This window comes from Lagopus leucura, unplaced genomic scaffold, assembly GCF_019238085.1.
Source record: "Lagopus leucura isolate 7727_CA_CO unplaced genomic scaffold, USGS_WTPT01 Super-Scaffold_100157, whole genome shotgun sequence".
Taxonomy (NCBI): Eukaryota; Metazoa; Chordata; class Aves; order Galliformes; family Phasianidae; genus Lagopus; species Lagopus leucura.
Window position 1 is genome coordinate 24,139,506 of NW_024962334.1, and position 27,833 is coordinate 24,167,338.

Sequence of the window (27,833 nt, forward strand, 5' to 3'; positions counted from 1 at the left end):
ATCAGCAGTCTTTTGGGAATGCGTACGTTAATTAAACACTCCTGTACTGTGGCCAAAATGTTGTGATTGGGTGCTGTGTAAAGGATGTGGGATATTAATTTGATTCCTGTATGACTTAGTGTTCCCTCTGGCATTAAGCCTATGGTCTCATCTTTCTCCATGCATCTTTTAAATAAACACCTCTTTGTCTTTTACTTACAGGTTGTATGTATGAAAAGGGACCTAGGCAGTTTTATGATGACACTTGCGTTGTTCCAGAAAAGTTTGACGGTATGTATGACACATCTCTCTCTCATTTCTTGTGTGTGGAGATGAAAAAGGAAAAGATGAGGGACTTTTCTCTGTTGCTGATCAAAAAAAAAGGTCAGTAATGTTCTAATTTAGGATTCCTTAACACACCATTTGCAGTGCACCCAACCAAAGCTGACCTTTGTATCTTGCAACCAAAGTCTCCTTTTCAATAGAATGTTGTTCAGATTTTGCCACTGAAGGGTTCTGTGTCCAAAGTTGGCGCAGAGGAGCTCAATTCCTATACTGTTGATAAGTAATGGGAGGATTTCCATTGCACTGATGATCACATACCTCTTCTTGTTAGAGATTTAATTAAAGCATCTCTTATAATTAACAAAACAGAGGAGAAAGAAACAGCTCTGGTTTTACTGAATATTAAGCCTCTTTTCTTGTTGTCTGTGAAGAGATGAATAGTAGGGAGTGAGTATATCAGGCATTTTTGTTTGGTATAAGTGTTTTTATGCTATGTTAGGCATTGTACTAGTGGCTTATTTCTCAATAGGATTGATAACAAACAAATCATCTACCTATTCCTACAGAATTTTTTCAAGAGGGATTCTGGGGTCAAGTAAAATAAATAGCCCGAATTATCCTCAGTTACTCCAATGTAAAATGAGTTTCCTGATGTAACTCAGTTGATTTCAGATTTATTTCATTATAGACGAAGTGGATGGGCTCAGTATTTCTTGCCGATGACTCTGTTAGTCTGCAACTTTGGGAAGTAATTTGGAGATCAATTACTTAAATTTGCTAGAGTGGCTTCTTTGAGTTACTGTATGTATGTCCAGCTTTATTTATTTTAACAGGAAGGGTGAGATACCTTCTGATAAACTTGTGAACAGCTCTCTGACCATAGCTACAAGGAAAGCTAGAAAACTCTTGCTATTTTTTTTTCTGCTTTATTTTCTTTGTTTTTCCCTGAGAATTACTTAGGTGGACTGCAAAACTATTGTGTGTCTAGCAGCATTTGTTGTGTTTAGTGAAGAATGGGAGATTCTAAAATGACATTAATCTAAAGAATTACATGTTATTCAACCTGAAGTGTCATGTGTATTTCAGAGTTGGTAAGGAAGAGTAGGAAATAAATGGAGGAATTTAAATAATATTAGCCTTCACCTAATTCTGAGGATTGCTTAATCCAGTATCGCATTGTCGTAGAATTGACACATTAACTGAAAGGGTGATTTATTTGAAAGTTGTTTTTTATGCTGGCTTTGGAATGTTTTTGTTCATTTCTTTTCCATTGAGCATATCCTGTCATGTGGTTTTGTTTTCATTTGTGTCTTGTTGTTTATTTGGTTTTTCATTTTTCCCCAAACCATTGTGTGCCTGATCTGTTTTCAGTACTAGTGACAAAAATATATTTACACTTATGGGAATGGGATCAGGCCCTGTTCTAGAAAAGGTTAAAATTCTTTGTGAGAGTACTTGTGCATTGTTTTCTTGAAAAGCCTTTTTGTTTGTTGAGTTTTGTAAAGAGGAAGGAATGAAAATAGGAGAGAAATACAAATAAAATAATAAAAAAAATTTTAAAAGTATAATTAAAAGAATATATATTTGGAAATGTTTGAGTGCTTGTAAAGCACTAAGTCTGCTGGTAGCTGTGACGATGTTCACTGAGACAACACCTTGTCCTCGAGAAAACTGATATCATGACAGAAATGTTTGTGTTTATGCTTGTAGCCTGATGACTTTTGAAGAAAATGTAGCAAGTATGTTATTATGTTTTGGTCTGTAAAGCCAAAATGGGATAAGCTCAGGACTAGCTTTGATGTTTCAGAAGTAGATTCTCAAGCTGCTTGATTTGATATGAAAGATCAACACAGATGAATAGCCTGATCCTCTGTAGTATTGCACTTACTGTTTGTGCATTGCTCAGCTATCATTAAAAGAAAAATATTGTCCTTGAAAAAGAAAGCCTTTCAGGACTGGAGCTTCAAACTCGCATAAACCAAAAAGCCTTGTGTTGATTTATTTGTTTTCCACAGCTATTGACTCAATTTTATTTCCTGATTACAAAAGGAAGTGCTCCATTTTTAATATTATTATTCTTATTTTCACTACTTGGAGCCATTCTGTAATGACCATCCTAATGCTGTGGTTTGGTACTAAACAGGTCATGTGTTTTTTCACAGGGGCTGCAGGTCTGGTACTTTAAACGAGGAGTTCTGCCAGTTTTTCAAGGATTATTGTTATTGTTTGCAGAAAATCAGCATCAAACCTTTCAGCTGTTGTTGTCTGCATGAGTTGTTCATATGAATATTATTTAAAAACAAGAGGATACAGTATAGATTAAGCAGGACAATTTTTCACTGGCAGCTTGTGGAACAGCAAAATATTGTTGGTTTTAATAGCTTCATCTGGATTTGAAATTTTAGACAAACTACTTCTTTTCAGGGGAATACTGATATATAGATGCAAGTAAAAGTAATGTGTGCTTATATGCAAGTCCAATATGCCACAGAGGAACTCACATATCTGCAGGATTTGCATATGTATATGTAAAGCACATGCTGTTTAAGTCCACGTCAAATACTTTGTCAAATTTTCCTTTAGAGAATTTGCATGCAAAAGAAGTTTCACTCAATAGTTTTGCAGCTTTTGAAGCACACATTGAATTTCCAAAACCAGGGCTTGTTCAAAGTATAGTACACAAATGCAGTTCTTCAGACATCAGAGTTGCTCACAAGAATAGTTCAAGTGCTTCCAGACAGAGGATATTACAAAACAGTTTGCAAGCAAGATTTACATGTATCAGAAGCAAATGGGGATAGGCTTAGAGAGACTTCCATAAAGTGTGACTGAATTTAGGAACTTGTTTGCATCTGAATATGTTACTGTAAGAGTGTTTACACTTAATAGCAGGAGAAAGGAAACTACTGCATTTGTGGACAGTTGGGTAGTAATCATTCTTTTCTTCAATTTTATTGACCATAATGATTGCCTTGCCAGCTTATCCGACAAACTGAGTGATGATGCTTTTTGCGGATTGCTCAGCTAACATTGTTATTCTGTGCAGGTGACGTCAAACAGGAACCAGGCATGTACCGTGAGGGACCCACGTATCAACGGCGAGGCTCACTTCAGCTGTGGCAGTTCTTGGTAGCTCTTCTCGATGACCCATCAAACTCCCACTTCATAGCATGGACTGGCAGAGGCATGGAATTCAAGCTGATTGAGCCGGAGGAGGTGGGTTAGATGAACAAATTGTCCTGATGTCCACTACCCTGTACTGAAAATTTGACATGGTTCTTTCACAGTTAGGCTGTGTTTTCCTTCAATATTTCATTTCTTAGAACTTTAAAAGGGTAATGGAAAGAACTCACAGTGAGAGTGTTGAGACATATGTATGCTTGAGTTGAGACTTAATTTTCTAGTCCCATGAAATAATGAATATATTGCAAGTACTAGAGTTTCAAAATACTTGGTATTAATTGTTGGGCCCAGATTTTTTAGAATTATTTTCCTGGAGGAGTTCTGTTCTCCATTCCTTTGAAAACTTGTTCCTGAATAGTTTCTTTAGTATCAAATACTCTTCAGTGTAAAGGTGTGGAAAGTTGGAATGTTTCACCTGTAGAATGAAAGACTCCAAGTCTGAAACAGATAACAAAGAAATTTAAGAGTTTGAGGCAGTAAAAGCCCACTAAAATAATATAAAAAGCTCTTTTTTAAAGTGTATTCTTGGTTATCTGTATCATTAGATTGCTTATTGCACATTTAGATCCTACTCTTGCAAAAACTCTAGCACATGCATGGCTTCTCTGAACCATGAAGGATTCATTGGGTAGATAAAATTGCTTGTATTCATGAACATTTGCTGAACCATGACTTAGTTCACTAGTGTGATAAACAGGAATAAATCGAACATTTTATTGCATAAAGATTCTTGACTTGTTAACATTAAATAATCTATCCTGTATTCTAAACAGCAGTGAAAACTGTTAGAAAATCTGGTGTGTGTGAATTTTATTGTAATACTGATGTGGATGATTTGATGAGTATTGTAAAAAAGCAATATCATTCTGGTTTACATCTTGCAGCTTGGAAGATGTTGAGCAATAGAAGAGAACACAGTAAATTCTCATTCTGGATTCTTTCTGAGTTAGAGCTGAGTGGGAAGCTTTGGGGGTGTAAGGCAGCTTCTTCATTCTACCAGCTATTTCTGCCATTTGCCATCCATCTGCTGCCATAAGCAATCTGAAAGCTTTCTTGCATTTAAGTTTCATGATGCATCAACAGCCCTAAGGGTAGCTGGATATTGAGACAATACTAATGCTCCTTTTCTTCCTGACATGGTCTGGCTGATGGGCAGGCTGCTGCAGAGACCATGTGCCAGCTCTTTTTTGTCCAGGTGCTCTCCAATGCTACTTATATTCAACTTGGCAGATCCTGACACTGTGCATCTAAGGATTTGACCACAGAACATCCTTTGCTCCAACATTTTTCATTTATTGAAAAATCATTCATTTTTCATTTATTGAAAAATCGTTCCCAGCAGATGGTGCAAAAACGTTATAGATTTTATTAGATATGAAAAGGAAAATAAAAAAAAAAAACGCCCTAAGAGTTCTTTATTGCGTAATTCCCCAAAGAGATAGATGAAAGTTAGTCAGATCGTCTGTTTGTGAGACTGCACAGCAGTTGCTTTGTGTTTTCGAGCAATGCTGCATCTAAGATCTGGAAAAGGCAGACTACTTCAAACTTGCTTGCTCCTCTGCTCTCAGGGAGTACAAAGGAGGCTAAGTTGTTTTCACGTGAATGCTGTGGATCCAACCGAAACTGTTGATTAAAATAAGAATAGCCTGTGGGAAGTTGCACACTTCTGTTAGTTGCCAAGTGCAAATTGAAGGGAAGTCAAAGATCTTGTTGATTCAGCTGTGGCAGGTTAGGATGTCAATGGCATGACCTTTGTATCTCATCCCTTTCTTCAGATTTATGTCCCTGTAGAAAGAGTGATGACAGAAACGAGTATGTATCAGCTTTTTGGGCACCACAGTTCATTCAGAAAGCATGTGACTGTAAACTGTGGAGGTTTAGAACTGGCGTAGGGCCATTTCTGCTGCCTTGTCATAGACACTGTAACCTTCAGCAGGAAGATGAAGTGGAAGGCTAGAACCCCAACTCACTTCCTCAAAGCATGATTTGATATATGCTCTGCAGATGAAGGACAGGAAGACTCACTTACAAAGACTACTTCTGTACTTGCTTGCCTTTTCACATATGTTAAAATAACATACAGTATAACATGTTCTCGATGACTGTTTTGTTTTATACGCTTTGCTGTATTATGCACACTTGATACAATGGTGATTTTTAGGACTGTGATTAATGCAGGAAAAAACTTGTCAGGAATGAAGAAAGATAGATGTAGGCATGTGTTACAAAGATGAATAGGCGAATTATGGTTGCATATCTAAGCCAAATCTACAGCTGGTATAAATTGACATGATTTGGAGGTATGTTTTAATGCAGTTACAACTTGGCTAAAGTTAGCAAAGCCTTGATAATTTACATAAGCCTGAAAGTCTTATCTGTAGAAAGGAAATAATACTTTAAAAATAAATTTTAAATAATTACTGTCCAGATGGAGATCAAAGTCATTGGATTTTACTGTTGTTATTTAGTCCCCTTCAGTTCTCAATTCTGGATGTTGTCTATGGTTTGCATCAAAAGACTCCAGACACCTATGGGAAGGTGTTGTAGAGCTGTCTGCAGAGAAGACACATGGTTACTCTTTCCTTTTTCCAGAGCTGTATGCATATGAACCTCGCTAACATTTTTATAGAATGTGTTTTAAAGAGTTCATTGCTTCTTTTTTCCCTCCTCCATTGACATGGGTAGTCATTTGTACAGACAGTAATTGAAATGTTGCCAATGACCAGTTATAATTTTGGGTGGGGAATAAGCTGTTAAGCTCTTTAACAAAAAGTCTCTTTCTCCAGAACTATCTTTGGCAATAAAACAGGAAGAATAAAGCCAAGTAGAAATCATAGGAGCAGAAGCCATATCGCTCTCTGGAATGGTTCACAAGTTGCTAGTGACTACTTTTTGATATTATTTTTAAGGGAAATTACACAACTACAATTGTGCAATTTCTGTCTGGTTCATTCTGCCACCTAGTTCCTCCAAGTGATTATCCTGCCTCCCTTTACTTTTTTTAATTTATTTTTTTTATGTAGTGGTATTTAGGACTCATTTTTGACTCCTATCTTCTAATGATCTCAGCACTGACATCATTCCAAGTTATGGCCTGTATTAGTTCATGAACTAAGCTTGTATATATGTGTTTTTAATATAATTTACTAGCTTTCTGACAGAAAACACAGAAAAAATAATGCAATCATTCCTATAACTAACTAAAGAAGAGCTTTCATCTTTCTTTAAAGCTTTCCAGTGGAGCTTGATATTTTTTTTTTATCATATCTTTATATAACTAGTTTTTCATTGTTTTTCTTTAAAAAACAAAACAAAGCAATGACAACAAAAACCAGCCCACCACTAGGTTTGCAAATGAGTGAGTCTATTCCAGGTTTAATGGATGATGGTGAGTCCAATTAAAAATTGTGTTAGTACATGGGAAATTCAGGTCACAGCAGCCTCTTCTCTTTTATTTATGCATTCCACCTGCAGGGTTCCCCTACTCAATCCCCAAATAAAATATCTGATGATAAGATCTGCTTGTGAAATGCATTTAACAAATCAATGCTAATCCATTTTTGTGGCAGGTGGCACGTCGCTGGGGGATTCAGAAAAATAGGCCAGCTATGAACTATGATAAACTTAGCCGATCACTTCGCTATTATTATGAAAAAGGAATCATGCAAAAGGTGAGCAGCTAATTCTATATTAAATTTCACTGAAATGTTGAATATTAATCCACTAGTCAGTTTACAAGGAGTGCTTATAACTACATTGCTTAGATAGGTTTTTCATCTCTTTAGACAAACCCTAGGCTTTCTTTTTCACCTTCCACATCCAGTGTATGCATCAAGATATTTTTTTCTGTGTAAAAAGTGTATGTGGTTTTAGTTTACACAGTGCACATCAGGATTAAAGGGAAAGAGGTAGCATTGAAAAATATCCAAAAGAGCTTCCTCGAACATGGGAAAGGCAAATAGCAGAGTACAATAAGAATAATATTTTATAGATCTAAATTAACTGACCATTGCTTAGATACTTCTATAACTGCAAGTTAAGGGAGAAAAATGATACCTATTAAAAAACTAAATATCTTACCAATTTTTGTAATAATAGTTTTGTAATAATGCTATTTTTAAGTGAAATTCAGTATTTCATAATATACTGAACTATGAGAAATATTTAACAAAAATTTATGTATAACAACCTGGTCTTGCTGACAGTATTCAGCCTGTTATTTTTCTGTAGTTTGCTCATTTCTGTGTATATTTTTAAATCTTGCTACGTAGAGTTATGTAGCTTGACAACATGAGAGACCTCCTACTTCTAGAAAATTATTAGGTATGGTCAAAGATCACAATGAGCACCTTGTATTATATATTTGTTCTATATCTTTGCACATTCATTTTGTGATCTGTGATGACTAACATGTTTAAACCTTCCATTGGCCAGCTGCATGAGTGAAAACAATGCCCTCAGCCCAAGTTGCTAGGTAGCTTTTCCAGTAGGACTTCTGAAGTCTGCGTTTGGAGTTACCTACTACAGGTTCTCTTTTTATACTCTGGGATTATTGTAGTGATCACCTGTTTCACTCTCTAGGGGGTACAGCTTGTACAACCTGTGCCTGTGGTACTTCAACAACACTGCCCTATCCATTTTTGTGTGTCTTTTACCTGTGCTCTTAGTTTCTGTGAAGTGGACTGGAAACTAGGTACAGTCAGGGAGAAGCAGAAATGCTTGGATTTTCTGGGTACTGCTACAGACAGAGGTGTTTCTTGTTTCAGTTTTTAGTTTTGGCTGCATGGACAATTCAAAGGCAGCCCAGAATCAAGAATATCTTGGCAAAGAGGGTACAAAAAGTTGAAAAGATGAGAATAGGAAGATAATATGGACACGTCCATTTAACATGTTCTTCTGACAACTAACTTGCTAACTCTTTAATTACTCCTTTATTATCTATATGACTGTATTTAACACACATTTTAAAAACTAATCTGATTGCTTACTTTTCTAACATAGCAATGTTTGAAACTTTCCCTTGGATCATCTTATCTAGCAACTTAGTTTATGCTAAAACTAATGGGGTTATAAATTTGTAGCAAGTTTCTTTACTGCAAAAGGTGTACGTATACTTTTCCCCTTTTAAGTTAAGCACTGCTAATATGCTGTGTAAATATCCTGTTTCTGAGTGCAGACTTCAGTCTATAAAATTTCCTGATGTTAATTTGCTGAAAAAAAAAAAAAATTCTCCTGCAGATATTGTCTTTACCAAAATATTACGTTTGTAGAAAAGATAAGATGAAAATTTAAGGAGGTGCTACAGACTGTTTTGCACCCATAAGAATACAGTTAACTTTGTATTATCTTTCCATCTTCATACATTCATTTTCAATGCCTTGCTAGATGGTGTTGCAGGAATCAATGATCATTTTGATTTTTATTTTCAAATAATTTTAGTTGATGAGAATGCAATATTGCTCATATTTTTTTACTGTAATTCTTTAAATATGGCACTTGAGGAGGCACTACTGAGTAGCTTTTTTTCATTTTAGATTTTAGTAAGGCAGTAATTCTGTTTTGTTTTGTTTTAATATCATTCTTTAGCTTTTAATTGGACAAAACACAGACATTTAGTGGTATTACTGAGTAAGGGAAAACTGGGATTGTTGGACAAATTGCCACTCCATAAGCAAATCTAAATGTCCCAGGCTTTGCATGAGCAATTGCTAAGTACATATTAGCTTACGTATTTGCTTACGCTGTCCCTGTACAATCAGCATGCACTATAACTAAGTGCTTTTATACTTAAGTATGAATCAATCTACGTAAAGTGAAATTCAGATCTCTATCGTGCAACGTGATTCTTTTTTCCACTTTGCACACAGTGTTGGACTTAGTCATTTTATTTTGCCTCTGTAGTGACAGTTTGTTTACATTTTCCTATACTAACAGCTCCATTTGTGGCTAAGTATAAGAAACAACCACAAACGAAGTTTGAAAGTAAAATAGCTAGTACACCTTTCAAAAGGATATCACGTGTCTCAAAATCAAGACAGTTCCTCATAGTCTGCTTCTGCAGATCCCTAGTCTCTACTATTGTCCTTACCCGTTCTGCTGCCTTGTTATTAACTGTATAATAAAGATGAGTTCTTCAGAAATCTGTTGAATGTGGAGTTTAAAAACATCAACACTTACGCTACCTTTTTTTGTCATCCTAAGGTTGCTGGAGAAAGATACGTCTACAAGTTTGTTTGCGACCCTGAAGCGCTTTTCTCCATGGCCTTTCCAGACAACCAGCGCCCCTTACTGAAGACTGACATGGAGCGCCACATCAATGAGGAGGACACTGTTCCCCTGTCCCACTTTGACGAGAGCATGGTCTACATGCAAGATAGTGGCTGCTGCAACACCCACCCATATAATGAAGGCTATGTCTACTAACAACAGTGACAGTAAAGGGGGTGTTTTCCCCCTCTCTTAGGCTTCTCCTCTTTCACAAGAGCCAGAGGAAAGCTGAATCGACTTCAGTTTGTTTTTTAAATAGTACACTAAAAGGGGCTTTTCCTGTTGCATTATTCCTATGGTCTGCCATGGACAGCGCACTTTATTTGAAAGGGGAGGGTTGGAAACTAAACATTATTGTGTGTAACAGGAGGAAAAGGGTGGGTTTGCTTTTTATTAAGTTTGGGAAGGGAACATACAGGTTTTAAGTACAAAAAAGCTATATCATGTCTGTTTTATTTCATATCAACATAAAATATTGTACATTTTCTCTGGGTATCCGTAGTACAGTTAATTCTCATTGTGCAAAATAACCACTTGCTGATAATATCAGCACAACATGCCTAGGGCAGTTGTTTCTTGCCATTCTTAATTGTCTTTCTGCAGATATAAAAGAGAAGCAAAGCATATACTGCGGCATTTAATTTAGAAGTTTGAAGTGCTGGACCTTGCAGCTTGCCTCCAAAAGCAAACAGATATCTCTAGAGTTTTACTTTGTTTGTATGCTAGTTTGTAGGGCCTCAAAAAAAAAGAAAAAAAAAAAAAAAAGAAAGAAAAAAAAAAAGAAAAAGAAAAAAAAGAAAAAGAAAAATCCCACTTATTTGCAGAGTAGCCTTAAAAACAAGGACTAAGTCACAAAATCCCTGACTTCAGACTACAAGCTGCATGCTGTAACTGGAGTCACATTACTATACATATATGGCCAGTGCTATCACTTGGACATTCCAGGATCCATTTGAGGGTAGTAATTACATGTGATAGGCTGTCTGATGATCATGTCAGCATTAAATACGGGATCATGATCAGGATGGAGAAAACATTTCGTATCCTTCCATTTCCTTTGGTACATAAATAAGTTATTTAATCAATAGGAATTAACTGTACTAAGTCACATATCTAATTATGCTGTTTAGACACAGCAAGCACTCCTTGAGAAAAATATCCAATACACTAAATAGGTACTTTAGTAATTTTTAGACATGGTACCCATTAATATGCATTTAAACCTTTTACTGCTGTGTTATGTTGATAACATATATAAATACTAGATAATGCTAATGCTTCTGCTGCTGTCTTTTTCTGTAATATTCTCTTTGATGCTGAATTTACTATGACCATTTATAAGCAATGCTGTAACTACAGGTAGCATTTCAGGACAAAATAGATGACTTGAACCATTTATTGCTTAGAAAATAGCTTATGCCATAGCTGTGCTTTAAGCAGCTTTTATGCGCATTCACAAATGACTAGTAAGCTTCAGCTTGCTGAGGAAAGCTCTGCAGAACCTTTTGTGATATTCGGTGGAACGGAGAGTAGACGAACTGTCAATACCGTGAAGTCACTGTATGACATTGTAGTGCTGGCACTGATGTTACCAATCAACTTGTTTTGGACACTAAATGTAAATGTGATCAGATATGCTCGGAAGACAATTTAAATTTTGTGTTCTTTTTTTTTCCCTTTTTTTTATTTTTTAATTTGGGTTTTTTTTTTTTTTTTTCTGGGTTTTTTTTTTTTTTTTTTTTTTTTTTTTTTGAGGGGTAATCTTAAACACAAGCCACACACAATATTCTGTATGCAAAATGAAAAAAAAAGACAAAAAAAAAATCTAAAGATTTATGAGCACCTTTTCTGAAGTGTAATATATCCTAGTTTGAGGAAAGGGAGAGCTGGTAAGATTGGGGTTTCTTTCTTTGCCCAGTGAAATTTCAACAGGTGTTATATGGAGTACATCATTGTATTATGTTCTCAAGAAGTGGGAGGAAAAAGAATATATCAAACAGTAACTTTCATCACAATGGATGAGTTTCAAAGACAGTCCTTGTTTGTGAATAAATTTTCCATCCTGTGTCAGTTAAGACATCAGTTAAGCTATGAATATTTTAAGAAGCAATTAATCAAAAATAAAGAAGTAGTGATCATTAGAAACCACAGGTGCATAAAAAACATTTGAGCAGGTATTTAATTTAGTCAGATCCAGAAGACAAGATATTTTATGGGAGTGTGTGTATGCCTTACTATGTCACCTAATTCTGTCACCTGTAATTTTCAATGGCACTTAAATTTGTAGAGATCAACCCAAAATCACAAGTCTCAAACTGCAGAATTAGGAAGGAGGAAAAAGAAAAGGTTAAGTAAGATTGTTTTAAAAAAATATGCAGTTTCAATTCAAATAAGGTCCAAATGAAACATGCTTTGATGAAAAGTCCATGGATTGGTTTCGGTTCTTTAATGTCAGCATGAAGCGCCTCCTGCCTGTGGCAGGATGTGGGTGTGGGAGAGGGATTGGGCAAAAAAGGAAAAAGAGATTAAAAAAAGGAATAAATGCATAAAATGTGTAATATTTAAGAAGAAATATATATATATATATATGTATCTGTATACGGTAGTGACTCACTGAAAAGCAAGCAATCAGTCCAACATTACCATGATCTTTCAGCAGAAGATAAAAGTCTTTCACTGAACTGATTAACCCTTTTTAAAATGTACCTAAGAATTTTATTTAAAGTTTGTTTTTATTCCACTTTTTCGTTTCTTTGAGTTTGGTTTTGTTCTTGTTTTTGTTTTTGTTTTTGTTTTTTAGTTTTTTTTTTTTGTTGTTTGTTTGTTTGTTTGGGGTTTTCAGGTAGAATAATAAATCTGGCAGCTGATTCCTGCAAGATTGTTGTGTATTGGATTCCTAAACATTTGGACTGGAGAGGCCCTTGCAGTAATGCTCTTCCATGTGGAAGAGGAGATGATAATGGTCTGTTCCCAGTGCTTAGGTTGGCATCTTGCAAAATGTGACCAAAAAAAAAAAAAAAAAAAACACCCAAAAAACAAATAACAAAACAAAAAGAAAGGAAGAGGGAAAAATGAGGAATACACACAATTCACTTGTTGTTATATATGAATCATAGTATTTAGGTTGACAGAGCATTGTATTTGACTGACAAGAGAAAGAAGGATGGACTACATAACTTTAGAGGATTGATTCCAACTGAGAACTCACACACATTTTCACAGCACTTTAATATCCTACTGAATTTTATCGTGTATATTTGGGGTGCTGGGCTTTTGATTGTTTGGGATTTTTTGTTTTCAGTTGTATCATAGCAGGAGGAAAAACACAGGCTTCAGCTGTAGGTTCTCAAACATTCTTCCTTTGCTGCGGCAGTTCAGCTACACTGGTAGCTGAAGAGGTGCAGTTAGATAAGGATGTGGCAGAGTCCCTCAGATTCCATGTAAAGGAGTTAATGTTGCAGGTTTAGGGCAGTGCACAAATTTTGCCTTAGGGATATGGCTTTCCATGCTAGAGAACCAAAGCCTTTTCTTTCCAAGGTCACCAGTGCAACTCCTATACATCAGCTGTGGTGCAATTCTTAACAGTACATTCTCTAAAAGCATGAAGTTCACATGCTGATCAGACCATATCTGCCTGCTTTATTTAGAGTTGGCTGTTGTGGTAATGATGACAGATGAGAGTATTGGTACATATTCTCCCATATTTCCCCATTGGCCCTTTCTTCAGGACCCTTTCTGCTTTGAGATTCTGAGATACCTGGGACTGTTTCCCATGGGTTACTACTTCAGAGTTGTATGGACATCAGATTGGAGTGTACTGCAAATTCATCTTCTTGGGACAATATCATCTGGTAACATTTTTGCCTTTTTTAATATTAAAAAAAAAGTCTTTATTTTTCTTGTTATTAGTAGGAAATAGATCCATGTGTGCAAAGAGTAATATGATGAAATTGTTGAGTTGTTAATAGCTATACTTTTTCCTCTGGAGATTATTAGTTTCAGGTTATATATTACAGGTAATAGCACACATGAATGACCCTATTCAGTGTTCAGTTAATAGCTCTGAGGGCTTTTCCAAATAATCTACTTCAAAAATGTTTAGGGAGTCTTAATTAATGTGGTATTTTATGTTCTTAAGAATCATCACTCTGAAATGTCCCACTTGAATCTAGCTGTAAGAGTCTAGGAGATTTATATTTTTATTTTTTTATTTTGTTTTAACCTGAGGCAGAGTAGCTTGGAAGGAATGTAGCAGCTGCAAGCAGGTGCCTGTGCCTCAAAAATTCCATTTCAAAGTCCCCTGCATTTTGCTGAGATATCAAGCTGGGAACTGGAGCATATGTGATAGATGGCTGCACTGTCTTCCTCGTTCTTTTATAGAGAGAGCATGTCAGTGCCTCATCTTCTGTTGCTTCTGCTACAGGAGTGATAATTTCTGGCGGGGTGGAGGGGGCGGAATGGAAATATAAGGTCAGTAGCATTTTAAAACTACAAGATTACCCAGAGAATATCTATTAGATCCCTAAGAATCCTAAGTGTATCTGCAAGAGGCTGAGGGCCACCCAGCTTTTATGACCATATAGGCACCGTAAGTTCAGGCAACTTCATGTCTTACTTCAGGAGGTTGAAATACTGGGTTCCCATTGAATACAAATTTAATATATGTGGGAAAGAAATATTTATGCTATCTTGTGTAATAGTCTGAAAATTCCCATGAAGAATCTCATGACATTTTCCCGAAGAACTATTTTTATGTGTGAAAATGACACCCAAAACATCACTAAAAGAAGAGATAGATAAGCATACTGTTCTCCAAGACTATAGCATTATACATCCTAGAAATGTATGATGCCTTTATACTGCCACTGTATTATCCATACTGCAGACGGTCATTGAACTGACCTCAACAAAACACAGCCTACACTGAAGGTTGAGGTTGTTTTTGGTGTTTTTATTATTTTTAAATGAACGTCCTGATGTTAATAGACATTACAGGAAGGTATCTCTGAAGCAAGGTCACAATCAGGTGTTTAGACCTGATGAAATACAATTCTCTTTTTGCTTTTGCAAAGCTCTCTGGACATTTCTGCCCATGTCCATGCTTTTTGCTTGCAGAGTAGTAAGGTTACTACAGCTGTTGATATTTTTATTCTTTTTATTTTTACTGGTTTGTTTTTGTTTTTTTTTTGGTACAGTGGCAATTTATAGAAACTCAGGTATGGGAGTTGAGGTTGAATGTTTTAGAGACACCATCAAGAGTGGCTTTGGTGGCTTTCAGTTTTCCCTGGGGTGTATAGGAATAAGGTTATAGAACCCAATAGAGGCAGAAGAAAGTGGTTTTGTAGAGGTACTAGCTCCTCAGAACTTGAGATGTTTGCTCAAAAACATGCAGGCAAGGCTGCTGCCTGGTAGAATGCCCTGAACATGCCCTGAGAGACATGCTGAGGTCTACCTTTAGGTAGAAGGTCAGAGGAGCATGATCCCAGTGTGCCCTGGGGAGGCACAGAAATGGGAGAAATCCAGCCCTACCAAATTGCTAAGCTGAAGCTGATTGGTATGGGAAGAAGGAGACTGTATGACCGATACAATAAATCACAGAGATAACTTGTTTGGAAAGACAAACTGCAGGAGGATCATAAGAAATGATGGAAAGTAATAAACTCTGTAAACAGCAGTGACTTTTAAGACCCCAGTGCTTTTGGGAGTGCTTCAGGAAAAGAAAGAGAGAAAGTAAAATGCAGAAAGGGACAATAATATTAGATGAGAACAACAGGAGTCAAATCATGAGCTGCATTAGGGGACCTGGAAGATTGCGGTGTTTTAGATAAGGAAGTAAAGGACCAAGATAAATACAGAGTCAGTAAACTGAGATAAGAGGAGGAGAGAGAAGGTAATTGCAGGCAGTGCACTATGTGGTCAGTGGGCCAAATGTGCTGCGCCAACAGGACTGCGCCAAGGGTGTGCTGGCCCCAGTTAGTTCAGCCCCAAGGACAGGAATATCAGAACTGCCTCTGGAGTGATTGTTGATAATTCAGTAAAACCATCTGCACAGTATTTGGCAGCTGTTAAAAGAGCAAACAAGATATTGGAATATGCAGAGAGTATTCTGGGCTATAAATGTAGTGACTTTATTGTCCCACTATAATGAAAAAAAAAAAAAAGAAAAAAAAAAAGGACAACTTTTACACAACAAGGGTAATGGGTCACATTGTGGGCTGGTATAAATCAGTAAAGTTAGCTAAGTAGCTTTGCCCTAACAGAGTCCATGGCCTGTTATTAGTAATGTGCATGCCTTTCTAGATGTGGTATCTACATGGGACACTTTCACTTGCTGCATTATTCAGAGAGATGAAAATGATCAAGACCTAGGGCGTAGCATGAGACCAATAAAAAAAAAAGTTGAAATTAAACAAAAATGTATGTGTTCTGAATTCTACTGAAAACTCTGAATTCTATAGAAAACTCAATCCATTTTTATATAAAGCTCTTTGCATTGGAGCTCTAGGCATCCCCATATTACAACAGCCTTTTGTGACAAATGATCACAGAATGTATGCTATATGCTTAATGTTGGCCTCTGTGACAGCGGTAGAGAACTGTAGGGTAGGCTGCCTTTCTAGCTCTCTGTGAAGATGGTGTGGCCATCCAGAAGTCTTAAGGAGTGCACTAAGCTTCCAGCTATTCTCAGGACTAGAATCTTTCAGGTATACTGCAGATGTAGCCACAAAGGCTAGACTGTCAAAGGAATTTCACCCACTGCTCTATTCCATTTCATAAGGCTCTGTGAGATCAGCTGTAAGTATTAGGATATCTAAGGACCTCCAAAAGCTTTTTCAAATGCTGGTCAGATGAACCAGGGCTTTTCTGCTTCCTCTGGGAATGAAATGTGGGAAAAAAACACAAAATGAGTGAAGACCTAGATCTGCATCTACAGAGAAATAAAATGAAGAGAACTTTTGTGTTTTTATTTTAAAGGAAGAGTTTCAGCATGACACTGCAGGAGGTTGCTCATAGAAGTTAAAGTAGTCCTTGGAGCCCAAAATACACGCCTAATCGTAGAATAAGGCTCTCAGATTTACACAGTGCTTGCATGTACTTGTTCAAGATTCGATCTTTAACGTATCTTTTTTTGTGATTAACTTTTCCAAATGCATAAGATTCCAAATTCAACTCAGTAACAGTTTGTTAGACACTCTTACTTCACAGTACCTAATGTTTCTGCGTGAATCTAGCTGTAGTGATTAAAGAAGCACTGTTCCATAAGGTCAGTTCTTGGAGCTGTACAATCCATTAAACTGAGTAGTTTGTATGATCTTTATCTATTGATAAGTGTTATAGCCTGGCTGTGGCAAAACCAGTTCCTAAAAATAAGCTTTGCTTACTATTTCTTTATGCCAGCTAAAAGGTGGGAAAACAGTCCCTCTGACTGCTGCTACAGTTCTGATCACCACATCTCAGGTTATGGGAAACCTAAAAATTTTCTGAGAGAGGTCACAAGAATGAGCAAGACTTACAAATGGCTCGTGAATTTGTGGAAATATGAAAGGATTCACCTTGGGACAGATAGCTGAGAAGGGTTAAAATCATAGTCTGCAGTACCATGAATCACTGGGGAAAAAACAGAGAATTGTCATTTACTGAGTTTCATAACAAGAATTTATTTGGGGGGTAATAGAAAAAGCAGTTTGGGCATTAAAAAAAAAAAAAATTAATAAAGGAAGTATTTTGTTACACAGCACCATTACTAATTTGTGACATTTTTTTGACATAAACGGTTTGGGATGTCACAAGTCTTAAATGAAATAAGAAAAATTGCTTAGAAGCAATTATGAAAGAAATGGCTAACAAGGACTTTCCACAGTGATGAAGAAGTTGAATTCTCCAAGTCAGTCTCTAACACAGACTGGGTTAGCCCCTCGAAGGATGTGCTACCCTGTTACCATACTCCCTTTCTAAACACTGATTGTGGCCTATGTTGGGACATACACACCTTTGGCTAAAGAAGAGGACCTGGTATTTCCTGGAAGTGAGTATTATTTGAGACAAAGGCAAAAAGTTCTGTAGGCTCAAGGCGGTGATCAGTATCTTGAATTTTGTTTGTGTCCTGTGATAGAAAAAAAAGAAAAGAAAAATGTATAATAAAACTGTCTTCAGTAGTTTGTGTGTTTCTACACAAAATCCATAAATTTGAACCTGGAATCCTTTGTTTCTAGAATTTGTTTTCCTTGCCTAGCAAGCACATCCTTTATAAAGGGCTATTGTCAACTTGCGCGTGATCACTAAGCTGCTGATATTGGGGATGGGGTTATTCTTAGAGGGCGAAAAGAAACACTGCCGCATTTGTGCTTAACTAGGAACTTCACATCTTTCAAAAAAGAAGAAAGGAAAAAAACCACACACACAAAATAGATCAATTTGTGAGTGTTGTGTCCATTTTATTGTCATGCCACTTAACACCTAACATTTCACCATGATGTTTTCTCTCTCTATGGGATTTTTGCATAGATCAAACTAAGATCGTTTAATAATATATAGGATTGAAGAAGAACTCAGAAATTATAACCTCCCAAAATATGGAGAGAAGAAACCACTAATGAATGTCTTTCTCTTCTCATATTACCTCTAACTCTATCAATAGCATATTCCATAATGCTCTAAGTTCCATCCTCAACAGATAACATTAAGCAGTACATATCCTAATTTCATCAGACTTGGACTCTTACTTAAAACTGTAGGTGACTTCATGCATTTATATCAATTCTATCAACAGACCAGTGCATCTGACTCTTTGAAAGCAGGTGCGGATTCATGCAGAGATTTCTCATGATGAGATGGTTTGGATTTTGATGGGATGGCTATAACAAATACTGACAGCAAGACCCTAAAGAAAAAGCTGTGGAAATTCTATGAGCATAGTGTCTTCAGTTGGTAATATTTATGGAAGACAAGAGGCAGGTTTATATGTCTGATTTAAGTATTACTCAGTGGTGACCCTGTGCATAAAATGTAATGGGAAGTCAGTATTTCTGAAAATTTATACGAGAATCTAGCTATAGAAGCGTGACCTGCTGACTCACTGTCCCAAAATGGTGTCAGTCTAAAATACCACTGCAGATGTGAGCTGCATTCGCATACAAGTCCTAAAAGACAGCCATTTCATACATTAAAAGAACACTGTGATGCGTTTGTATGTATCTTGTAGGGAAGGGCAAAGGAAGACTCCTGAGAGCGCTATGCATAAGAGAAGAAGATTGTAGTCCTTGGTATTGCTGCAAATTGGCAAGTACAGGCTGTAAATTGTAACTCACAAGAAGTAAAATTCAGCTCAGAATGGTTTGCTCAGTGACCTTTAACTCTGGGGCATCAGATGAGCATAACTTCTGCTGGACTATACACTCAAAATCTCATTCTATATGGAAAAATAAGTAACTTAAGCCAAAAAGTTTTTGCTCTGTATGAACTGATCTCAGATTTGATGAGACAAAGCCAATATGGAACGTTTGTCCAGATACATTACATATTCATTTTGTTAAAGACCACATATCCTTATTGATAAGACAAAAGAAAATATGGCAAAGACAGCAATGATATTGCTGAGGAAAAGGAGCTAGAGGAGTTTACGTATATAGCAAAGACCACAGCAAGAAAAACAAGCCAGTCCAGTGTCCCTCAAGTATATATTTTTTAAAGTTTATGCAGGGATGGGATTATATATATATATATATATATATATATATATATATATATATATATTTGCACATGACTTTGCTTTATGAGGGAAAAATCAGCTTTCCCTAAGAAGTTCAACAGATATCAAGCTTCCTAACCTTTTTCTTGATTCTTGTTCTTGGAAAGATGGAATTAAGATTTAAAGCTGAAACCTGTAACTCAAATTTTACTGAATGCAGTTGTTGTTACATCATAATGATAGAACACAACATGGACCATTGTGGTACAATGTTTTTATTGACATCGATGTGAGGGAGATGTATTACTCATTCCTGAGCTGCTTGCTGTTACCATGACGTTTGGTTGCAAAGGAAAAAGTACAATTTACAGCTGCTCCTCAAAAAATAAAAAAGGCTTTTATAGCAATGTTCTCATAACGTTGGCTATTTTCTCTCTGCATCAGTGCTGGAAAGCAAAGCAAACAAAAAAAACCCCTATTCTTAGAACATTTATAAATTTTTAAATAACAGTGTAGGCTTCATCAATAGTCTGCATATGAGGTCGATCACTGTGACAGAAATTTTGAAGTCCTGACAAAGGATTTGGAAGTGGGATCAAGTAAGAGTGGCTTAGGAGTGTAGCACAGATGTGTTTGCTAATAATTGTGTTGAGTGAATTAATGTGGTTGAAGCTATCTCCAGCTGTTTTATTGCTTAGTGTTGTTAAAACAACAGAAACAATACTGAATCTCTCTTGTCATGGGTTGCCCAATGTGTCTGAGGAAATCTGGGGACTCCTCAGGAGGAGGCCTGTCCAAAACCTTAGCATTTGTATTGTACAAAGATGTAGACAGTAGGAAGAAAGAAACTGTATACCTGCAAAAAAAAAGGGGTTTGGGGATTTGGAGACTTCTTTTTTCCACTGTATTTATTTTCTGTGGAAGAACTCAGAAATAACCAACTCATCTTAGAAATGTATCGGAATAAATTTTAAAGCTTTAAAATTGCCTTGAGAATGCCGGCTTCGATGACTTAAAATTGTATTTTTTCCTATCTGAATATCTCAGAATCTAAAAGAACCAAAATGTCAGTTTTAACATTCTGAATGGTTTTCTTCATTGAGAAAAGCTGTCTAGGTAGGATTCAAACTTTAACCAAATTAGTCTATTTTGGTCATTTGTTGTAACTTGGGAGGAAACTCCAGATTTTATGGGAAATGGATGGAAATCAGAAATTTTATCTTTTTTTTTTTTTTTTTTGTTATCCATTTTGCTGGAATGTGAGTTTGTCCAGTGGAGCCAGAAAAAAGAAAGTTGAAAATGCATGGATAATTATAGTTGACATATAGCTTTTTGATTTACTACACGGATACTATTCATGTACATAGACTCTATAGGCACTTTATATAATAGCCATGTAATTAATGCATACATTATTAATATATAAGTGCTTCTATTAAGAAATGTCATTAATGATCCTGCCATCCTGAACTTGTAAAGTACAACTTAGTGTGATCCCCATAAAACATTTTTTCGGCCTGACAGTATTAGGCAAAAAAAAGCAAGAGTAAATTCCTGCCAGTACATAAAATCTACTAATAGAACTGTACAGTTTCAGAAACAACCAGTCTCATTGCCTTAGAAAGGGAGCACACAGACTCAATTTTGGTGAAGCAGGTTGGAAAGATACACAAGTTTATCAAGGAGGATGTAAAATAAACTGACAAGTCAGATCTCTAGGAAAATACTAGAGGAAGAACTGTACCAATGAATAATGTATTCAGCGTAATACATGTAAAACTTTTTCTTTCTCCTTTGTCCCATTTCAAAGTGAATTTGGAAATTAGGAAAGGATGGAGAAGCAGTTCTGAGGGGAAGAACATTTAACAGATTTCTGTTACTTTTATAAGACAGTCCATGTTTCTGCATAATAATAGAAAAAATATTCAGCTTCCTCTGAGAACTACAAAATAAAACATCTCCATGAGACTTAGAGAAAAAGAATAATCAGTGAGTTTAAGATTAAATGTAATAGTTATGGCAGGTAAATGGAGACTTTAGGATTGCAAATGTAATCACCTCTGTCAAAATAATGTAGAGCAATGAATATTTAGTCACAATGTTCTAACTTGCACAGTTCAAATGCTTTCTCTGAGTCTGCCTTAAAGTGTACGGAATCTATGTCCTTCTGTCTTTTGATGTATTATTTTCTGACTGTGTGGACATTCTCTGGATTGGTGGAAACAAGAACTGCAAGTGAAAGAAGATTAAGGGCCAAATAGAATCAGAAGCATCAGGCTTTGTCATCTTCTGCTGGCCTCAGAATTTTTCCGCAGTGTAGATAAAACAACTCTGAAGTCTGTTGAATTCAACAGGACCTGGCCCAGATATCCCTACTTTACCTCATTATCGTATAGATGAAGCTAATCTTGTATGCTTTTATTTTTTAATTTATTTGCTTTGTGTGAGGACACTGATTCATCCCAGCTCTGCTCTTTCCTTATACATTTACACTTGTATGAAGGGTCTGAATCTAGCAAGGTCAAAAACAGCCAGCACAAATGGAAATGAAAGTAAAAAGTAAAGCACCAGGCTCTGGCATGTTTGCTGTCTTCTCCATGAAAATTTTTCTTTCTCTATGTTTTATTTGAATAGTAGCAGTCTGTTGCCTCTTTTTATTCTTTATCAACATAAAGAGAACACTGTAATCTGCTATTTTTTTTCTTCAGACTAGAAAACTTCATTTTCTAGTTTATTCTATATTTTTCACTTGGCATTGGTTTATCTGTCTTTTATCCTCTTTCAATGTGAAAATCCCCCTTTTCAGGAAGCTAAGGTAGATGCATCATTTCATTCAGATGCACGTACACATCTTACAGGGAATACTGTGGCAGAGAAACATTGCAAAATGTAAATATATTAATTATTTGGTTTTGATATATGAGATATTTGAGCACAAAGACCACTGTAAGTCTATACAAGGATATTATGCATGATTAGATGTAGTATTAGATGTAGTTTTCCTTCTGAAACATACAAGCAGAACCTTTTAAAGCCCTTGCTGATTTGCCAGGCCTAGAGGAACTATGTTCATTGCCAACTTGTTTTACCTGAGTAGCAGTTTGAAGCCAAAGGCAACCAGGGATTTGGAGAGCCAGGTGCGTCACTCTCTGTTTTCAGTCCTAATCATCTGGCACCTGCTGTACTGTCTGCTCTCTGAGTTCTGCAGAGCTGTTGTTGGGGCACACATGTTGGGACAGGACCCTTTAATGACAACTCCCACCAGCTGAAAAGAATGAAGTTAATGTTTTTGGAGGACCTGTAAATTTAAAAAGAGAAAAGTTGAATCTGTGTTTGTACATGAGATATATTCTACATTTACTAGGAGGTTGCTCCATCCTCCTGCAACTCCATCTTTTCCCAAGGTATTTTGTGGAGTCAAAGGAATGAAGAAGCAATACCAAGTAAGAAACATTTTTATTACCAATACCTGATCACAAAAATTGGGTTCTGTTGTATGAGCACAGTTCTTACTCATAAAGGATGTAAATTCAGGACAGCCCTTTGTTTTTCACTCTTATTTTAATAAATTAATTTACTAGCTAATAAGAACAGGAGGTAGAGATCTACCATATGATTAATCCAAATCACAATGACCTTTCTTTGACAAAGTGCAGCATGAGCGCAGCTCATATGAGACCTCAAAATATGTTTGCTTTTGCACCTAATGCCAGAACTTAAACTCTGTTCTCCTAAGGCTGAAAGGCTAATGTACTAATTTACAGTGTCATGCAGCTGCCTATTTGGTTGAGTTTTCTTTTCTTCTCACAGAAGGTTAATTTCCATAAAAAAAGATTTTCATTTGACTGGTCTTGTTTAAACAAGATTTTATGGGATTTGGTTTCAGTCTTAGTGTTTGATGTTTCACTGCATAAAGAAATGCAGCAAAAGAACAGAGAATGCTTTTTAATTTTTCACTTAACAAGACTATTAATGGCCTTTTTTTTTAAAAAAAAAAAAAGTTAAATGTATGTGCATGTCTCAGGCTAGTGGAGTGTTTTCCTCTCTGTAACACCTAGCAGCACAGATAAACCCGGAGCTTTTTATCGTTCTGGTCTTTGTGGTTCTTTTCAGAGAATGCTTTTTAGAAGATAAAACTATACTAGATTATGCTAGATGGCAAGCATTAGGTGCCAAATAGCTCTGCTTGTACTGTCTTGGCTTCACAGTGATCTAATGAGATATCTGATTTCCAGGAGGTTGCTGCAGAAGTTTCCCACAGCCATGAGTTAAAGGTGTGGTGACAGGCATGGAACCACCCTAAAAAGACAAAACAAAATTACATTTGTTGGTAGACATGCACATGATCAAATCATACAGTTCTTCAAGAAATTTGTTTCTAATGGTTTGTAATTAGGGCTATTAACATTGATTAACAGTATAAGACAGATGAAAAGCTGTTGATTGTCATTACTCAGATCCATTTGGTTCTGGTTTCACTAACATATAAGAATCAAACTTTCCATCAACAACCTGTCATATAAATAAAACAGAGGAAAGAAAGATCTCATAGCAGTAAACAAATCCATCTTCTCTAACTATACTGGACTAAATCCAAGTTGAATTCAGTGTACAAGTCTCTAAAATGTTGCTGAATTTAAAGCTATTTGCAGGTGAGGGTAACTGATGGTAGCATTTGCCCCTGCAACTCATTTAGAAATACATCTTCATTTGGCACAATGCAGCAGAGATGAAAGGCAACAGCACTTTGTGAGTTTTACTGAGCAAAAAGGTTTAAAGAAGCTGACAAACGCCATAAGGTATTGTTGTAGCAGTTTGTATTGATTGTGCTGGAGGGCACCTCCTTGTGGAAGAGGATTGATTTCTTTGTGTTTTCACAAAGAGATTTTAATAGTCTTTGTACTTGCTGTCATGTTGCAAAGACCCACAAGCAAGACACGTCTGATACCACAACTTAAAAACATCAGCCCCTTAGCCTCCAATAAGCATCAATTAATGCTGTATAAAAACAACTCCAAAACACTTTAACTGAAAAAGGTTTATTTAAGTTGTAAGGTGGTGCGCTACCAAAGAAATCAGTGCCATGCAGAAATTAAATTGGCTCATCTTTAGGGACAGAGTAAGACAGAGCTCTCAATTTCTGATTATTTGTTAAGATAGTCAGCTTCTTCCTTATACTTACAAAAATGTGAAAGCTGTTAATTTTGATCATTTGAGTCATTGGATAGAAAATTGTTCCTAGAATTTTGTCTTCTTTGTCTTTGCTCAGAAGTTTAGTGTTACTTTCATTTATCAAAGTAAAACATTTACAGAGAAGAAATGACTCACTGGTTAACTTTCAAATTTGGATAGAGAAAAACACTGAGCACCATGTGTGTTTTTATGCATTATATATGTAGGCATGGCCAAATGACTACAATAATAATACAGTTTATCACACACCAATATAATATTAGTTCTCCATATGGAATATCCCTGTAGAATTTAGCAGAGTTGAAGCAATTAAGTTTCTATTAGCTTTAATATAATATCAGAATGTTGGAATTTAACAAAACAGGAAGTATTTATAAATGTTGAGGAAAAACATTTTTCAGAAATAGCATAACTGTAGTCATTATCATTGGATGTGCCATAAAATTTTTATTCTGTTCTTTTGGGCTTTTCTACAAGGTGATGAAATCTTTTTCTTGTAAGTTGACATCCTTCAGGCACAAGTTCTGGTGGTTTAGAGCGAAATGTCTTCTCCAATACCTCTAAAGAGCCCATGGTGCATTTGTTGTTTCTCAGTAGTAGGTGATGTCTCCTCCCTGAGTTAGCACTGAGAGCTGAATCTGCTTGGCTACTCTAGAACCCAGTTCCATCCTTGATCAGCTCACTGTGTGTGCCATGAGGAGATAGGCTCAGTATCCCAGCTACATGTCAGTCCACATATCATATCCTCTTCTATTCCTCTTGTAAGTGGAAATGTCACCTTTTTTTCTTCATGTGTATTACTACAGACCTGCGAGAGAAACTGAGGTTTTGTCACACAGCTGACAGACATTGCTATTTTCCAGTCCTTGCTATTCTGTTTTGACTTATAAATGCAGCATTGACAAGACATCCATAAATTAGTTGCGTAATGTAAAATAGGGAAAACATCCCCTGTTTTGTCTTAGCAGTTACCAAAAAGCTTTTTGTATTTTCTGGGTAAGTATGTTGAGTTGCAGCTGTTGTAATGCAAATTAAGGATTAAGGGCAAATCAACATGGAGGTAAATAAAATTATTAGGACTGTTTCCACTGACGTCTGTAGTACGTTGGCCTGAGTTAATAAGATTTCTGAAGTAACAGCTTTATTTTACTTTTACACTCATGCAGTATTTTGTGAAGTGAGGTCTGGAATCTGTTTTTTACAGCTGCACTAAAAATAGCAGTGATGTAACGTTCTTTGGAAATACTGAGTTTTACTGTGGAACCTATAGTTGGAGTTTCTAACTTTTTCTAGTTTGTTAATTTTAGTTGCAGCTTTTTCTCCCAGCATATTCACTCAAGGAAAACTCAATTGCTTAAATGTTGGAAAAAGTGAAGAATAAAGGAACGCATAGATGAAAAATGCTGAAGTAAAAAATGTTGAAGTGAAGATGACAGCCATTCAAAATAAATCAAATAAACCTTCAGTACATTTCTTGTTTGTACAGAACATTAAAGATGTGAAGGTGAAAGAAAAGTATCTTAATTTTTCTGAAATTGTAATGTATTTCAAGATATACTGTAGTCATTATCGGGACCATCAACACTATTTTTTTCCAGAGCAAATATACAAACATAGAAAAGACTGCTGCTTTTGTACAATATTGATGAAAAAAGTAGAGAAGAAGTAGTTGTGTGGGAACTGTTGAGTCATGGCCTGAACCACTGATTGATCACCTGAAGCAAGGACTGAGTTAGTCGTGGGAGGGGAGCACAGGTGAAGGCAATTCACCCGTGTGGACAGAGCCTGGCTCCACCCTTCCTAGACCCCATTTAAGATCTGACTACGGGGAGGGGGGAATGTTCTTTTTCTGAAGATCCGTTCTTTGTGGAGGTTTTCTTTCAAATCTAGTTCTTCAGATACAGGTGAGCATTTTTTCTGTGCTTGTTTCTTTTCCTATTTTCAGTACAGTAATCTTTCAAGCTGTAACACCAACTGTAACAGTAGAGAAAACGTGGAAGATAGACAGAAATAGAATGAGTAATATGACTTTGTGAATCAGCAAGTATTGGCAGTGCATCTTAAACTCTTAACCAGCTGGATAATGTTGGATCTAACATAAAATTGACTACAAAATATTTATATTATATCAGATAGCAGAATAAAAAGGAAACTGTATTTACTGATGCTTTGATGATGAGGTGAAATCATGAGATTGGCTAGTATGCATATAAAGTTATTTGTGTATTGTATATTGTATACTTGTAACTTAGGGAACAGCTACTCTTTCCTGTAAATGTGTGACTCTTAATCTCTATTGTAAGACAGATGTAAGGCTTTCATTATACTTCTGTGTTCATCTTCTCTTTAGCAGCTCTTTTTGGGAATGATGGGTAAGCTCTTTTGAAAGGGACTAACTGAACAGCAGAATAGTAGATGTGATGAGTTTATTCGTAATGCAAATCTTGTGCAAGAGCTTTCAATTAATTCTGAGAGCCTGTATTCTTTTACATGTATATGTGCCACAAGCTGCAAAGTTTTCTAAAAGAAACGTGTGAGAAAGCTGCCTACATTTTGGGATAAATTTGATCCAAAGCAATTGGTTCAGCTGAAGCAGTTGATCTTAAAAGTCAAGTTAAGATGTTGAGTGATCAACAGCATAATTCTGTAACTGAAGGAGTATATGTGCCTGATCATATTAGAAGTTTAGAAAAATTATGGAATTAGTGACATAAAAATATTGTACATGGCTTATCTCACCTAGCTCTCTGCTATTTATTTCATACCAAAAATATTCTACTCTTTCAAAAATGTCACTATTTAACTTCCAACTCTGTCTTTGAAAATACTGTTGAGTAACTGAGAAAAGATTTTCGTACAAATATGTTGTTTTATTCTTTGAATTATCATGGAATAAGTGATGAGAACTAGGTAATGAGCTGTGGTTGCATAGAATTTAGCAGATAGTTTTTCATGTCTGAGATAAATGTAAAATCTTTTCTCATGCAGTCATAAAATGTTTCATGTAATCTTGTACAGAATCAAGCATATCTCTAGTAGTCTGTTTTTAGTTCTTCTGCACCAGTAGAAATACAGTAGGATTGTGTTTGTAGGACCTGGCAAAGATCTGTATCTTGTATCAGCAAATACATTTCTCTGACAGGGAGGCAGAGCAATGGAAATTATGGGTCGACCATCCGAGAAAAGATGAGAAATGAATGAACCCAAGGGCTCGGCTCTTAACCCAGTGCATATAGGT

General features: G+C 36.1%; 1 protein-coding gene across 2 annotated transcripts in view; it reads left to right on the forward strand.

Moving 5' to 3' along the window:
• The window catches only part of ETV1 (ETS variant transcription factor 1), a 63,406-nt gene extending 52,961 nt beyond the window's left edge, over window positions 1-10,445 (forward strand). For both annotated transcript variants that reach the window (XM_042888608.1, XM_042888609.1), the window contains exons 10-13: window positions 202-270; window positions 3,311-3,480; window positions 7,017-7,118; window positions 9,649-10,445. In XM_042888608.1, coding sequence (XP_042744542.1) covers window positions 202-270; window positions 3,311-3,480; window positions 7,017-7,118; window positions 9,649-9,870 — 563 coding nt within the window. In that variant the 3' untranslated portion in view covers window positions 9,871-10,445. The remainder of the gene's footprint in view (window positions 1-201; window positions 271-3,310; window positions 3,481-7,016; window positions 7,119-9,648) is intronic.
• The last annotated feature ends 17,388 nt before the right edge of the window (window positions 10,446-27,833 follow it).